The following is a 16,867-nucleotide window of genomic DNA, read 5'->3' on the forward strand; positions in this document are numbered from 1 at the left end:
TGGTTGTTTTTATGCTTTTAAATGCCTTGTCTTTATGTAAAGCACATTGAGTTGCCTGTGGTATGAAATGCGCTGTATAAACAAAGATGCCTTGCCTTGCCTAAATGTGCAGACTGTTTATTTGTGCCGTAACTGTCATTATGAAACAGGTGAACAGTTGCGGCGTATAAGACTTACCGTGGCCAGTTCATCAAACTTCCCAAAGAGTTCGTTGAGCAGCTTGACCAGTTCCTGAGCAGTACACTGAGAAGCCAAGCTGGTGAAACCCACAATGTCTGCAAAGAGGATGCTGTCAGGAGGGAGAGGAAAGAGATTTTAGCTCATTTTTCCCTCTCTGTGCTCCACAAAAAAAACAAATAAAACAAAACAAAACACAGAGAAATTCACAGAGCAGTGTTTTTCTACCCATTTTGGAAACAGATACTCACGGATCACACTGACGCAGAAAAATCTGAGAACGGTGATCAGCTACGAAACAAACAGCGAGCCCTTTAATCCAATCCCCAATAAGTGAAAGCATTTTTTTTAGGCCAGCCACTAAATCAATTACGCAGCTAAATTGCCTGCTGCTGGCTAGCTGATATAACGGTTGAGGAATGTGTTGAAAGCCACTTAGCCCCTCATTCATTTGCTCAGAGGCAGGCCAGATGGCAGCAAAACAAGGTGTTATGGATCTGATTGACTCAGTGAAAAAAAAAAATAAATCACTGCTCTCAGCGGAGTAGGCATCCGGGCTTGAGCTGGATTTATCTAATTTATGATAGATGACTCTGAGACGGTTGAATGCCTGATTGTGAGAAATACTGAAATGTGTTTTTGTTTTCCCGACCTCCTGTTTGTCGGAGTTTGTGAAAGCTCCCATAAAAAAACGTGAGCATGAATCATCTGTGAAGCTCACAGACAGCAGCTGTTCCATAGAAACATTCAGCCCAGTGCAGTGACAACACAGCCCATACTTCAGAGACTGGTGACCAGTTCAGGGTGTTTCCCGCCTCTCATGCATGCCAGCCGGGATCTTTCCAACATCCTGCCACTCTGAACAGTCACGTTTAGAAGGTGAAATGACAACTAATCTGATCGCAGTTTCAAAAATGAGTTCAAAATTATTTTAAAATGAGATTTATGAAAAACAACCTGTTCAATCTCAAACTAACCACATACAGAAGCTTTATCGGGACCTCTTTGGTGTTACTTTTCAGAGAAAAACAGGGTACAGGTTGTAAACATGCAGGGAAATCCAAAAAAGGCTGTATCCAGTTGTTAATCACTGGTGTTTCAGAACTTATCTTTGTGGTGAACCTGAAAACACATCTAATTACAAATCTTGACCCTATAATCAGGATCAAGGGTACTGCTGTAGACTGGTTTATGTCATGAATATCTGATAAATAAGTTTGTAAATGTACATAATGTGTCCTGTACAGATACCAGGGTTGCTTTATGTTATTCAGGATTACGGAGAGAGATCAATTATGTTCCTCCTATGCTCCCATTGGACGATATCCTCATGGACCATCACATAAACTGCTATTGTTATGCTGATGATGCACACCTTTACTTACAAGCCCAATTCCAATAAAAATGAACATGCTTTGTAAAGTGTAAAAACCAGGAATGAATTCATTAGAAATCTCATAGACCAACATAAACGATCAAAAGCGAGACATTTTAACATTTAATGAAAAATATCTTGAATTTGAATGCAGCGAATTGTGTCATTTAGAGGAGCAAAGGGCTGGAAAAGTAAGTGGTATTAAAGAGAAACAGTTGGAGGAAGATATTGCAACTAATAGGTTAATCAACAACACGTCAGTAACATCAGTCAGTGGGGTCACATGGCACTGAAAGGATCGGATAATTGGTTGAATTATGATAAGAATGAGTTGAGCAAGGGTAATTATCCTTGGATATAAGGCGGTGAATGAATGGAAACAAACTCAGGCATTCGAGAAAAAGGCGAATGAAGACCCAGATGAAGCTACGTCCCTCTACATTTGGTCTGTGATGAGCTGCTTGTTGCACAAACTCGATGCCCAACGGAGCATTCTCCATCGCGTTGTTTGTTTCTTTCTGACGGCGACAACAACAGTAATATCGCCGACTTCTGGTTCACGACCACAGGAAAAAAATCTCGAGGATGCACAGAACGCAAAGTCCAACTCACCCGTCTGCAAACGCGTTTAATTTGACTTTCAACCCAAGTTATCTCTGGGTCTTAATCCAATCCTGAATAATCCAATCCAATTTATAGTCAGATTAAGATGTCTACATGCACTTAATAACTCAATCTTATTGTAATTTAGCCAATAATCTGATCCTTTCAGTGCCATGTGACCCCACTGATTGATAGGAATGGGAATTGATCACATTTTTAAGATTCCAATTCCATTTTTGATTATGCTTAACGATTCTCATTTGGAAAAAAAATCCAACGAACAGGTGGATTAGCATCAACTTTGTTTAGTTAACTTAAAGTAAAACATGCAACTTTGACCTTCTCTGACAATTGAACACATTCCCCTACCAAAATTCAGGGGCATCTACTGTGGCAGATGGGTGCAAGCCTTTTACCACCAACTTAGTCACTGCTCTTTGACTTTCGTCTTTTATAACCTGGGTCATTTTACTCTTCCCTGCTTTGGTGAAAGGAGAAGCTAGAGAAGCTACATTTAGATGGTCTAAATCATCTAAATGTAATGCACGAGAAGGCATTTATTTAACGTTAACCGTTACTAATAGCAGGTTTTACAATGAGGCAAATGGCGCTAACATGATAGGCAGAGTTTGTTAGTTAGTTACCTGCAGTGTTAGCCGAGGACATGCTAACGTTGCTAACGCTGCTGCTGGGTTCAGATTCACCAACGTTAGTCCGGAGTGGATCGAAAACATTCATTAAAATGTATCTGCATGTTGGTAGTATTTCCTTCTTTTGATGAAATATCCACTTTGCAAGTACTGTGAGTTGCCCTGTTGTCGTCTTTTTTCGTGAAGTGGAACCAAATTTTCGCGCGTTTGTTCCGCTCGGGCGCCATGTTTACTGTTGACTGCTGGCTGCGCTGCCTGGACTCGCCACGCAACGTGCGTGGTGACGTCATTCGCGCTCACAGGAATCGCTAAGGGAATCGTTTTTTCCCAATCCCAAGGAGTTAAAACACTTCGAACCGGTTCTCAACAAGAAGTTATAAAGACCTGGAATTCTCCTCATGTTAATTCAAGCAAAACTGCCTTAATAATTTCAAAGATTCATTTGAGATCCAACCATTTTGTTACTCTGTTTGCCCCGTCAGGAACGTTGAAGTCATTTCTGGGATACCAGGATTTAACTTTTAAATCACTTTTTAAACAGGTCACCTTCTTTCATCTGTGTAAACTCGACAGCAACCTGCCTGTGCATCTATCACACTCTGCCAGACCGTGTCAGAGCTGATTTTATCAGAGTAGATCTTTCAGGTGATCCAAAACACTGCAGCAAGAGTGCCGGCCGGTACCTTCTAACATCTGGTTAAAACTGTCAAAGGTTGTGTTTCAACCAAGGGTGGAGCAGTGATTTTAAATGTGGGGGTGTTACAGGGGGGCACATGAGCACCACATCAAGCCCATGGACACGACGCTGAAGTTGGCATCCGATTCGCGAATTAACTGGATGGGCATAAAGGTCCATTTCACTGCTTTCTTTACATTTTGATCGCCCTAAACTAGGTCCTGTATGGAAACTACAATAGTTAGACTGCTCAAACCTGGATAGAATTATTCTAAATAGGGTACAGAGTCTTTAAAACATATTTTATGATTTGTTAAAACTTTATTTGGTCATTGAAAATTCAAAAAGGTGAAATCATCTTGCTTTAAAAGTAGGGGTGTCGAAACACCCCCCATCCCCTACGGGTGCGATGAAAAGTGGTTTTGGAGCCTGAACTTAACCAAACAGAAAGTTTGAAAAGAATTAAGAATATAAAACAAATGTTTAACAACAACACTTCTCACAGCTCCAGTGTCTCCGATGGTAGAGTTGGAGCGAAAGCTTCTTTAAATCCCATTAAAGAGAACAGAAACCCAAAAGTCGGGGCAAACTCAGAGGTAAATGCAGGCGAGGTTAGCTCTCTTGGTAAAGCATGTCAAACATTGTTAATTAACACGGACTGCATTTTTCTGCACATATTTGCACATATCTCGGACTATAACCTGTGCACATACATATATTCACTTTACTTTACTTTATTTTGCACTCTATTTTATTCTATATGTGTATATTTTTAATCTTACTTGTATTTTAAACTTGCTTATATAGTTTATATATTTTATTTGATATTCTACTATTCTAATTTAGGAATTTTTAATTTTACTTTAACTTTCCATAATGTTACTTTGCTACCTAGTTTATAGTTTGTATTTTGTGGACGGCGGTCAAAGGTCATTTCACTGCATGTTGTACCGTGTATAACTATGCATGTGACAAATAAAACTTTGAATCTTGAATCTTGAATCAATTAATGTTTGAGAAGATGATCCATCATGGACATTAGATTTTCTGGAAAGGCCACCAAACACCCTTTGATTCATGCACATCTTTTCAAGTAGACGCGTCTTGCCTGGTTAAATGTGCTCAGCTATTGAAAAAGTTAGTTTTTTAGGTGGGTGGAGGTTCAGTGAACATGTCCAAAGGAGGAGGGCCCTTCCTCTGCATCGTGACTGTGTCACTGTGCTCCTTTCTGCAAGCGTAGTCGGTTGCTCGGGAACCTGATGTATGCAAAGCTGGGATCACGACTGCTGCTCGGCTGTGCGATTTCTCTTTGAATGGCGGCGTGCTCGCAGGTCGTGCTGATGCGGGGTTGGGTGAGAGGAGGCAGGGTGGCAAAGCTAAATACACGTGTGATCAAACGGGCCTCATCAAAGGGGGGCCGGCTCAGGGGGCTGTCGTGCCCCTGCACGGCAACATAAACCTGACTGTTTCTTTTCACCAGCATGTGTTGGTGCAGCGGCGCCCCGGAGATGAGCAGGAGGTGGCTCACCGGGTGAAACGCCACTTTTGTTTGGCTGAGCGCCGGCGAGGCAGCGAGGCTGCTGAATGGGATGATGCTCTCAGGCTGGAAGCCGAGCAGACAGACAGAGTGGAGGACCGTCTCTTGACAGTAGTGCTGTCAATATGCTGCCGTACACTCGACTCCTACACTCAGAGCAAAGAGAAAACCTCTCCTCTCCTCTCAACTCTCTCACTGGGATTTAATTACCACCAAGTCAGGCCAGGTTCTCACACTCTGTAATACTTCCTTTATCGCATGTGCAGCTGATGGAAAAAACTCTTGGTTTGCTTTAACCCTAAATCCCTGATAGGGGACATTTTTGTCCACTTGGGGTGTACTTTCTCCTCTAATTTCACACAGGAATTAGTGATACTCATATTTGGTCCAGTTGTGCATTTTTGACTATTTTTTCAAATTTCAAACACAATGCAATTTTTCATTGTGGAGGAAAAAAACTCCTTAATTTCTGAAAAGAGACATTTTTGTCCCCTTTTAAAACGACATAAAAAATCATATATTAACATTTTTCCATTTTTTTTGCATAAATCTTTTATTCCACTTCAGTTGTGATCATAACTACCAAATTTTCAAATATTTAAAAAAAAATTAACCCTTTAGATGCCAATTTGAACTTTTTTAGCCCAAATTTTAAGCCTTTAAGGTGCCAGTATTTTCAAAATATGGAATGCAAAGTGGAAATATTCAGTAGGGATAATTATGGTCTGGGATATGTCAATGATTAGCAACAACATTGACATATCCCAGACCATAATTATCCCCGCTCAACAATTCCACTTTGCATTCTATATATTGAAATATAGCAGTTTTTGTGTTTTTTGGTTTTTTTTGTTGTTGTTGTTGGTTTCAAATAGGGTCAAATTCTACATCAGAAACATGTTATTTTGCTGAATGTGTTGATGAAAGTTTGACATATCAGCTTCTAGTTTGATCGGACACTTTTGGTCCATTATTCACTCACTTTCAGCTCTGATTTTGATCTCTTTTGGCCCTGAGGGGAAGCATCTGGCTAGTTCACTGCTAAATTGTCCCCACTAATCTCTCTTTCTGCTTGCTGATTAATGCTGAGCTGGAAGTGTTTGCCCCCCCCCCCCCCCCCCCCGCGCGCTGATAAACGCTGAGGCTAACGAAGATATAATGTTTGAGAGCCAGAACAGTAAAGCTGAGGATCAGGCGGCTAAACCATAAGCTTCAACTTGCTTAAAAGACAAAAACATGGCTCGACTCCATCTGTGTTAATGACTAATCTTAATTGTTCTCCGTCTATTTTCGACCCTGACGTCACATCTGGATCAAAACACTCCAGCACACCTCTGCAGTTGTCATGACACCCCGTTACCTGACATTGTCATGACGCTGGATGTAGATCTTGTGAAAGATCCTCTCGGGCGGCTTAAGGAAGTCCTCCTTCATCTCCATAGCAACGTTTCTGGGGAGCAGGCTCATTAGTAGGCGCTCCTGGGGAGGGAAGGGTTAAAACAAGAAACAGGAGGAAGTGTTAGAACTCCAAACTCGGAGGACGTAACTGCACACCTGTTGGTAAAGTAACAGAGTTGGCTCCTTCTGTAAATGTATTTTTAGAGCGCTTTAACTCCGGTTTGAAGCTCCTCGGTGTGAAGTTTCTGCTGCTTTCTCTTCAGCAGAAACGTTTGAATGTCACATGAGATTATCTTACATTTAAATGTAAAACTTACGATATTTTTGCATGTGGAACTGTTGGACATTTGGTGTTTTTTAAATTGTTTAGTTTTAGATTTCTAACATCTCTTCGAATAAATCAATAAATCACTAAATGATTGTAGTTACTTAAAAGAAAGAAAAATATAACGTTCAGGTTGTTTAGCTCTTGGAATGAGAGCCAATATCCAACATTTTGTTTTTAATGAGGAGAAAAAGAACACAAATGATCATATTTTTAATCATTTCAATTGCACCTATTGTCTTTTGTCAATTTTCCTTTATTAATTGATTTATGGTTGAATCGAAGCTGACTGTCTGTGCATCTATGAGTGTGTGACCCTGTGCATGTTCAACAGGTGCCAACCTGGATGGGTTAAAAGCGGAGCAGAAATTTCCCTATACATTATTAAGATCAATAAATCTGATCTTAAAGGGATAGTTCGCCTCTTTTGACATGAAGCTGTATGACATCCCATATCAGCAACATCATTTATGAACATCTTCTTACCCCCTGCTGCGTCCTGTGAGCAGAGTTCCAGCCTCGTTTTGGTGTTGATGAAGGTAGTCCGGCTAGTTGGCTGGGGTTTAAAAAATAAAGCGTTTTGCTTCTCAAAGCAATATGCGTTCAACAGAGTAATACATTTGCATCACAAAATGGTTCTCCAGGAAAAAAGTCAGACCTCACAATCTCTTGGCCCTATTTTCTCTCCCTTCGTATCACTACTCATATTGTTTTGAGAAGCAAAACGCTTTATTTTTTAAACCCCAGCCAACTAGCCGGACTACCTTCATCAACGCCAAAACGAGGTTGGAACTCTGCTCACAGGACGCAGCAGGGGGTAAGAAGATGTTCATAAATGATGTTGCTGATATGGGATGTCATACAGCTTCATGTCAAAAGAGGCGAACTGTCCCTTTAATCTCGATCGTATAGTTTCAAATCTTAATAAAAATGAGTCAAAAGATAAAGAAAATCTAAAATTAGACCCACAAAAACTCTCTAACCATTCCATCTCAGGAAAACTGATTCTACAGAAACCCAGAACACAGCCAGTCTTCACACATCTGCCTTTTTCGTGTTAGTCTCAGTTACAGCGGCACGAAGTACACTTGCAATTCTCTGAGGATGTTAAATGGCTGTGAATGCACAATGAATCATCAGGCGGCTGTGCTCCAAAGCTGCTGAGAGGCAGGGTTAGCCGGGTTCTCCCTCCATCACGTTTCCCCTTTATACTCCCGTTCCACTGCGAGAGGCAGCCATCACACTCCCTGAAAAAAGTGTGTCAGTGTGTGTTTGTCCGTGTGAGCAGTGGCTGTTTGAGTAATATAATGAATTGTCTTGCTTTATTATTCTCTTCCGATTCTTTATCCCGAGTGCGTTATAATCGCACGTTAATGATTCCCATTTCTCTGATCTGTCCCGGCTTTAATTCACTGTGGGCTTTGTGCGACGACGGAGGTTTATAAATGAACCATTCCGTCACACGCTGGGTGCCTTTTGATCCATTTACAGTCAGATTCTTTATGTGTGCTCGTACATACGAACATCAAATCGTGATCCTAGAGACCAGGATTGTCCCTGCTTTTGAGTAACCTGCATAACAAAAAGCTCGAATGTTTGAATCCGAACTCTGCTGACTCGCTGTTTTCCTTCCAAATGCCCTCCGTGTCGGCAAACATCACAAGCATTTGTCCAAAGCAAGCCGCCAGGAAACAGCTTGGAGCATTCGGGTTTTAATGTGGAAACAACCGGATTTCTTTGAGTTTCGTGCAAACATTGTGTCCCCAGTCCGATCACGTTCTGTATTGACTTCGTAACTGTGCAACTCTAACTCTAACCCTTTGTTTTCCTGGGACTTATAACACTTGTTTAGGGCGAATTAAAAAGGCTTCCACCCAATTCATGTAAAACTGACCAAACTCAAGAGTTGATCTGCAACGTTTTCACACAAATTTCTACAATTTCACAGTCGATGCTGGACAGTATGTTGTAAAGCTAACTCCTACAGGAGTTTAGGGTTAGTGAAACAATAATTAATATTGTATTAGATAACCTCCTTTAAGCAAACTGTCCTCCCACCTAGAAAAAGATTTAAAAACATGTGAATTGTGTTTTTTACACAGGAAATAGCTAGCTACCTATATACCACTTTCAGAAAATGCGACCTCTCGTGGTTGTGAGATAGTGGGGTCCATTAAGGCAACTAGTGGAGAGAAGTTACTTTTGCCATAAATAATGATATTTGTGCCTTGTAAATTGTTGTTTTGTTGAGTAATTTCAACCAGGAAGTGACAAAAGTGTTGTTTTCTGGTTCAACAAAGTAGCATCCGGGATGTTGCATCGTAAGAAGAATGTATTTCGGCCCTAACCGTGACTGTTTTCTAACTAGTTACAAAAGTGTTTTGGTGACTTTTTTTGTTACTAACCTGAAAAGTATAGAAGCAGTGGTTGTATTTAGGTTTTAAAGCAGTGTCCAAATCGTGGCTTCTTCTTCTCAGTATTCAATTCAGTGCTGCACAACATTGTTGTATACCAACATAACTGTTTACATAACATAATTAGTATAACTTGTTGAATCCACTTTAATTTTCTACCTAAGATTCACCCCTGACTAAACTAGATAAATAGAGAAGAATATTAACTAATTTATATCAAATAACTCCAGTTGATTGCTTACATTGAGTCAATTATTCTTTGCACAACCACTCTTCAGAAATGTAGTGTTTGAATATGTAAACGAGGTATTATATGTGCAGTAATGAGCACACGTTTCCAGAAAAAGAACTCTAAATATTGGATTCCTGTTACACTCTTTTATATATTAGTCTCAAAATGGATTTTATATATATCTCACCACACCATCGATGTGATGCAAAGCTGTAACCACAAATCTTTTCAATATCTAGACCTAATCATGTATTTTATTTAACCGTGACAGACGGCAAAGTGCGATCATTTCACGTCATTAAAAAACATATCACAACTCGCAAAGGCAAACAAGCATTTAACCATTTTAGATCTTGAAAAATGTGTAATTTTACAAATTATTTAGCGTGTTTGACAGTTTCACACCATGCAAAGTATAGATATGTTGCCATTTTGAAAGGCAGACTCGGACATTTGAGGATTCTGTGGCCCAGATAAGGTAGTAATTTCACTATTTCTGAGCCTGTATTGTTGAACTGCCACATTTTGAGATGTGAACCAGTGAGAAAAGATTCAGAATATTGCTGGAGCCAGAGATTGAGGAAAACTACCTTTATGTATTAAGATTGCAAAGCTTAAAACATTTTTAATGAAAAGTCAGGCGTTTTTTTGGTGGTGAAATGTAACCATGAAACCTCCCCAGCTCAGTTTTGGATTGGAAATCTTATGAATATGCAAATAAGACATTAACTTATTTAAAATGTGGTTTTCTGTGTGTTATGAACACGGCATTTCTAAGGATTTACCACTGCATTTGGTGCCTGAAAAGATAACCTCACTACTGTAACATCGAATCTTTATCCTGCCGAATATCCGACAGAGTTGTTCTGGGCCTCTTTAACATGTTAGATTCTCCAGCAGTCTGATCACCGGTGGGAACATCGTCATGTGACAACAGAAGGTCGGCGCCCGTGTGACCATAAAACCTGAGGGAAAGCAGCCGGATCCCCTGAGTTACGAACTGTGTCGCCTGGTGACAACTGAGCAAAACAAAGACTGCAGCACAGCTGAAAGCTCAAGAAAAAAAGATGGTAAAAGGATCATTTTGGTCATCTGAATGTTGACTTTTTTAAGGGTTTTTGAGTTTTATTTTGGGACTTTTGTGCCTTGTTTTCTTCTGTTTTTTATTTTCTTTGTGTTCTTAGTATTTTGGAGTTATGGTTTTATTCCAGTTTTTGTTGGTAGAGTTTGTTTAGTTTGCCGTTTCCCGTTTTATTTATAAAATCTGTTTCCTGTTTCTCCTCCTTTAGTCCTCCCTGGTTGCACATTTTGAGCATCTCTAAGTTCTCTGCAGTTACCAGCTGAGCAGCGCTTTCATTTGCTAACTGTAAAGACTTTTGGTTCGCCCTAGTTCTGTCTCCGGATGGTCTGGTTTGTTGCTATGCATTAACCCACAGTACAGTGCTGCTTAAGAAAATAATCATTTGGGAAATGGTTAAGATAATCCCTGATCAAAGTCTTCTGATACCCTTTTAACTGCAGCTTTTAACCACAACCATCCCCGGTGGTTCAGTTGTTATGGAAATAGGATCCGTCAATGTTGGCTCAGTAATCTGATCTCGATTGGGAATTACTTTGTCAAAATGAAACAAAGACAACAAACTAGTTCAGTTTGAATCTGCATTTACAGAATCATTTATAGTCGAGCTCCTGAAGTCAAGAGGGAACTCTGACTTTCAAGGAAGCAAAGATTAAGAATGAAGCCATGACAGATGCTGAGTTCCTGTTCCAGATCAAACATCACTCTCAAAAAATAAAGTACATAATGTACCTTTAGGGGTACGATGGCTTGTCACTGGGGCAGTACCCTCAGAAGGTATAGTTTTGTACCCTTATACTGAAGCAGCCTAACACAGACTGTCTATTGTACCCCAGCATGTAGGAAAAAAAGGTACATATATGTACCTCTTACCACTTGAGTACATATATTTACCTTTTGGACCCTCAAAAAAGGTACATATATGTACCGTTTACCACTTGAGTACATATATGTACCTTTCGGACCCTCAAAAAAGGTACATATATGTACCTCTTACCACTTGAGTACATAGATGTACCTTTTGGACCCTCAAAAAAGGTACATATAAGTACCTTGTACCACTTGAGTACATATATGTACCTTTTACCACTTGAGTACATATGTGTACCTTTTGGACCCTCAAAGAAGGTACATATATGTACCTTTAGGTCCAATAATTAACCCCAGGGGGTACATTAGTATAGATTGTACCTCAGGGGACAAAAAAGGACTTGTACTGTACCCCTATTTCTGAGAGTGTGGATGCGATGGGTGGCTCTAACGAGCTCCGGCGTATGTGAATGGAGAGAAAGCTTTGGACTTTGGCTTCTCCAGCTTCGAGATTTGCTGTCGAGCCGAGAGGCCGGTTTACCACGCGGGTGCTCTGAATATAGCCGACACTAGTTCAGGAATCGATACAACCTGTGGCTCCGCTCTGAGCTGAAACCCCAGCAAACACCCGGGTGATAACCAGAGGCACGTTTCGGCCGTTTGATGGGCGATTATCAGGAGTGAGACGTGTGTTCACGGGCACATCAGCAGAGGCCTGGTCGCTGGCTGTTGATAGATCCCAATCAGGAGGGTCTGTGTGTATTTCCCTCTCTCTCAGATAAACTGTGACCTTTCCTGGAGTGGGAAGGCCATGAAAGCAATCTGCTTGTATAATTACCTGTCAGAAGGGAGCCTGATATTGCTGGAGAAAACACAGCATATCATCACCTAATCTACAAAGTGCAGGTGCTAAGTGTGCGCGTGTGCTTGCAGGCTTTGAGGAGAGTGAAGCTAAGACATATTGAGGCGTGTTAAATACACGGGGATAATTAATTTTCTATGTAAGAACTGGTGGGTGCGGCACATAACTAAAGCGTTTCTGTGGGTTAAAGTTGCCCGATTGTGCCTTGGTTAAATCACTCCACGTGGGTGTGCACGGAGGGGGTGGAACGTGTGGCGCTGGTGCATGTGCCACAGTAATTGTTCTTTCCTTAAATAGCTGCTGTCATAGTTACTGCGTGCCTGTGGGCAGGTTGCTGGAATACATTGCCACCTGAAACCTTTTTTTAAAAGAAAAACTTCTGAAGCAACTGTGAAGTTTCCTCGAACATCACTCTCAGAAAATAAAGTACAGAATTGTACCTTTTGGGGTACGATGGCTTGTCACTGGGGCAGTACCCTCAGAAGGTATAGTTTTGTACCCTCGTGGTTTGTACCTTACAGAGACCAATCTTGTACCTCTGGTGGCAATTTTGTACCCTTATACTGAAGTAGCCTAACACAGACTGTCTATTGTACCCCAGCATGTAGGAAAAAAGGTACATATATGTACCTTTTGGACCCTCAAAAAGGTACATGAACCTTTTACCACTTGAGTACATATATGTACCTTTTGGACCCTCAAAAAGGTACATATATGTACCTTTTACCACTTGAATACATATATGTACCTATTGGACCCTCAAAAAGGTACATATATGTACCTTTTACCACCACTTGAATACATATATGTACCTTTTACCACCACTTGAGTACATAAATGTACCTTTTGGACCCTCAAAAAGGTACATATATGTACCTTTTACCACTTGAATACATATATGTACCTTTTGGACCCTCAAAAAGGTACATATATGAACCTTTTACCACTTGAATACATATATGTACCTATTGGACCCTCAAAAAGGTACATATATGAACCTTTTACCACTTGAATACATATATGTACCTATTGGACCCTCAAAAAGGTACATACAGGTAACTTTTACCACTTGAGTACATATATGTACCTTTTGGACCCTCAAAAAGGTACATATATGAACCTTTTACCACCACTTGAGTACATATATGTACCTTTTACCACCACTTGAGTACATAAATGTACCTTTTAGACCCTCAAAAAGGTACATTTATGTACCTTTTACCACTTGAGTACATATATGTACCTTTTGGACCCTCAAAAAGGTACATATATGTACCTTTTACCACCACTTGAGTACATATATGTACCTTTTGGACCATCAAAAAGGTACATATATGTACCTTTTACCACTTGAATACATATATGTACCTATTGGACCCTCAAAAAGGTACATACAGGTAACTTTTACCACTTGAGTACATATATGTACCTTTTGGACCCTCAAAAAGGTACATATATGTACCTTTTACCACCACTTGAGTACATATATGTACCTTTTGGACCATCAAAAAGGTACATATATGTACCTTTTACCACTTGAATACATATATGTACCTATTGGACCCTCAAAAAGGTACATACAGGTAACTTTTACCACTTGAGTACATATATGTACCTTTAGGTCCAATAATGAACCCTAGGGGGGTACATTAGTATAGATTTTACCCCAGGGGACGAAAAAGGACTCGTACCCCTATTTCTGAGAGTGCATACGTGCTCAGCAGAGAGTGGGTGCACGTGATGTGCTTCCTTTCCGATCATTTATGGCGCGTTTGTGTGTGTTCACGCCTCACCTGCTTCTCATTTTCATCCTCCAGCCTCAGACGCTCCTCGATGCAGTTGCGAGCCTGCAGGAAGACTTTCCTCTGGGTGCGTTCGGTGAGGATCCTCACAAACACCCCCGACAAGTTGACGCTGGCGAAGAGCACGGCGTTGGCCACCAGCTGCACACAGACAAGAACAGACATGCCTAACCAAGCCGGCGGCGTCCACGCTCCATACGTGCGTGTGAAAGAACACCCTATATACATATATACATAAGCATAAGTGTGAGTGAGCAAAAGCTCTCGAGTGGGATGGCAGGCGGACAAAGTGCTCCGTTGCTCAGAGATTGCTGACTCCTGCTCTTGTCCCACACTTCATTTTGCACATTGACTCTTTGATTCTGATCAAATCGGAGTTAATAGGCCAGAGAAACCCTGTTATCTGGCACGTCCAGTTTTCAGTTTAAATTTGAAGGTCATCACCACATTAGATCAAAAGAATAAACACGAAATTTGGATCTTTTTTTTTCTCATTGTTTTGCTATTTTTGCTTCAAAAACTTCAAATTAGGGCTGAGCAACAATTAAAAAATTTAATCTAATTAATCACATGATTTCCCTGATTAATCGCGATTAATCGCATTTGTACGCAAAATCCAAAAATTAATCCAAAAGTAGCGAATAGCTTTTAGCATTTAGTTTTATTTTAAATGTGCTGCCATATGAATGAAAGTGCCATAACATTTGTTGTGCAAACACACTTTTAACATCAGCATCTTTCTGTAGTTTTTATGTAGAAGCCTCGCTCCACTGTCTGTTTCCTTGAATGACTTGCTGCTATCAGTTGTGTGTTTTGCCTTTAAGTGATATTTTAGACTGGAACTACTACGCTGAGAAGACAATTCAACTTGGCAGTGTTTACAGATGACTTTGGTTCTGTCGACTCCGCCGTCTGGAAGAACTTTAAAATGAAAATGGCCGAGTAAAAGTTCCGTACCCTTCTCCATGTTTGGTGGATCCGCCGATTACTTTCTTTTCCGGTTCCACAGCAGACAGCAACAGACTTTTACCAAATAAAAGCCTGTGACCAACAGACTTTTACAAAATAAAAGCCTGTGAGCAACAGACTTTTACAGAATAAAAGCCTGTGAGCAACACTTTTGCAATAATAAAATAAATAATAAAACTTGCGCTAATGTGCGATAAAATATTTATCGTCGTTAATTAATTATTAATGCGTTAACGAATAATGCGTTAATGCGTTAACGAGTTAACTCGCCCAGCCCTACTTAAAATAGAGAGATATCTGTGCTTTGGTCATTTTGGTCAATCGTTTTCTTTAAGACATCTGAATATGTCTCAGTATAAAATTGATGTTTACATCTACATGGTTTTTCAAGCAAAAAGGTCACTGAGCCTTAATAACAAGCATTCGTGCATGTTTTAGACCTCAGAAACCAGACTCAGTCATTTGCACTACAACTATCGCTGCTATCTGATTCACGAGGATCAGGTAATCAACACAGAGTTGTGTTTGAATCTCCCGTTTCAGCACGCGCGGCTGGACAGCTCCTCGTCTACTGAATCACACCGATGCGCAAAAAGTGAGCCAGTCTGCCCGCTTCCACTTTCACAGCTTCTCTGTCCTGGAGCTAAAATCGATGCAGAGCGTGTTGTTTAACCCTTTTTTCTCCAGGGAAAGTCGGATGAATAAACAGCCCGGCTCTCCACATCACTACAGTCATACTTCAGAGTACAACTGGGAGCAAAACAACACACCGGAGCAGCTGCTGCTCAGAGGCACTTGGACTGGAGTTTGTTGAGGGGAACACTTGGATTTTAACCCACTTCACACGTATGGTGGTGGAACAAGTGAGAGGATTGTTGTGTCACGCAAGCAGCTGACTGGGATGCACGTGCGGAACTCACCGGTCTCCACAGCTTCTGTCTTCTGCCCGTGACCGACGTCGCTATGACGATGAAGTGGGATGCAGCCAGCATCCCCCCAAAGAGCACGGCCAGCAGCGTCCGCACGGGCAGCAGCACGTAAGCCACGAGGGTGACCAGCATGAGCTGCCACACGCCTTGCTCAGGGGCGGCGGCGTTCGCCAGCTCCGACGTCCCGAGCGCGAGCGGGAAGGGGCAGCAGAGCAGCGCAAAGGTGAAGCTGAACAGCAGCGCCAGCTTGGCGATCTGCTGCAGCTGCGTGACCTGCAGGTATTTGACGTTGGTGACGATGAAGAGCGACAGGAAGACCACGCAGTGCACCGGGTGGGAGCCCTTGGACAAGGTGAGCCGCGGGCTGGACAGCAGCTCCATCAGGGACAGCGACGCCGCGGCCACGATCAGCACGGCCAGCGCTTTGAGGGTGGCGGTCTGCTCCAGCTTCAGGTTGTAGCTCTGGAACAGAGCCTCCAGCTCGTGGCTGTTGAACTCGTCCTCGCAGGCGATGGCGCGCAGGGGCGCACCGGCCGGGCAGGGACCCTTCCTCCGCCGCGTCTTAACTCTTTCGGACGGCATCTCCTCCATGTTCCGGCCATTCATGAAGCGGAGATGGCGCGCGACCCCCTCCCCACCCCGCTTCAACTTTTCGGCTGCTCTCCTCCTCCTCCTCCTCCTCGCGGGAATCGAACCGGCACCCTCTCCCAGTTCATGCGTCCTGGATGTCCGAGGGTCGGGCTCGGTGTCAGAGGGGGAGAGGGTGGCTGCGGAGGACACGGCAGAGCACCGCGCGCGCTCATCCACAGGTTGGCTATTGTTGTTGTGTCGTCGGGAAAGTAGCCCGAGCACTGTGCCGCGCGCGCCTCCTCTCTCTAACTCCCTCTCTCTCTCTCTCTCTCTCTCTCTCTCTCTCTCTCTCTCTCTCTCTCTGAGTGTCACCCACCCTCCCTTCCTCCGTCTCTCTCGCGCGCGGACCACCTGCCTCCACTCAGACTGGTTCACCTGTGATCGCGCGCCCCAGCAGGAC

At 42.1% G+C, this 16,867-nt stretch overlaps 1 protein-coding gene across 1 annotated transcript in view; it reads right to left on the reverse strand.

The window, feature by feature from the left end:
* adcy1a (adenylate cyclase 1a) overlaps nucleotides 1–16,659 on the reverse strand; it is a 61,099-nt gene extending 44,440 nt beyond the window's left edge. Inside the window, exons 1-4 of the mRNA XM_075484474.1 lie at nucleotides 15,829–16,659; nucleotides 13,931–14,080; nucleotides 6,379–6,497; nucleotides 178–289 (exon numbers count right to left, since the gene is read on the reverse strand). Of these exons, the coding sequence (XP_075340589.1) occupies nucleotides 178–289; nucleotides 6,379–6,497; nucleotides 13,931–14,080; nucleotides 15,829–16,443 (996 nt within the window). The 5' untranslated portion in view covers nucleotides 16,444–16,659. The remainder of the gene's footprint in view (nucleotides 1–177; nucleotides 290–6,378; nucleotides 6,498–13,930; nucleotides 14,081–15,828) is intronic.
* Nucleotides 16,660–16,867: the final 208 nt, after the last annotated feature.

This window comes from Odontesthes bonariensis, chromosome 15, assembly GCF_027942865.1.
Source record: "Odontesthes bonariensis isolate fOdoBon6 chromosome 15, fOdoBon6.hap1, whole genome shotgun sequence".
In the NCBI taxonomy this organism is placed as follows: domain Eukaryota; kingdom Metazoa; phylum Chordata; class Actinopteri; order Atheriniformes; family Atherinopsidae; genus Odontesthes; species Odontesthes bonariensis.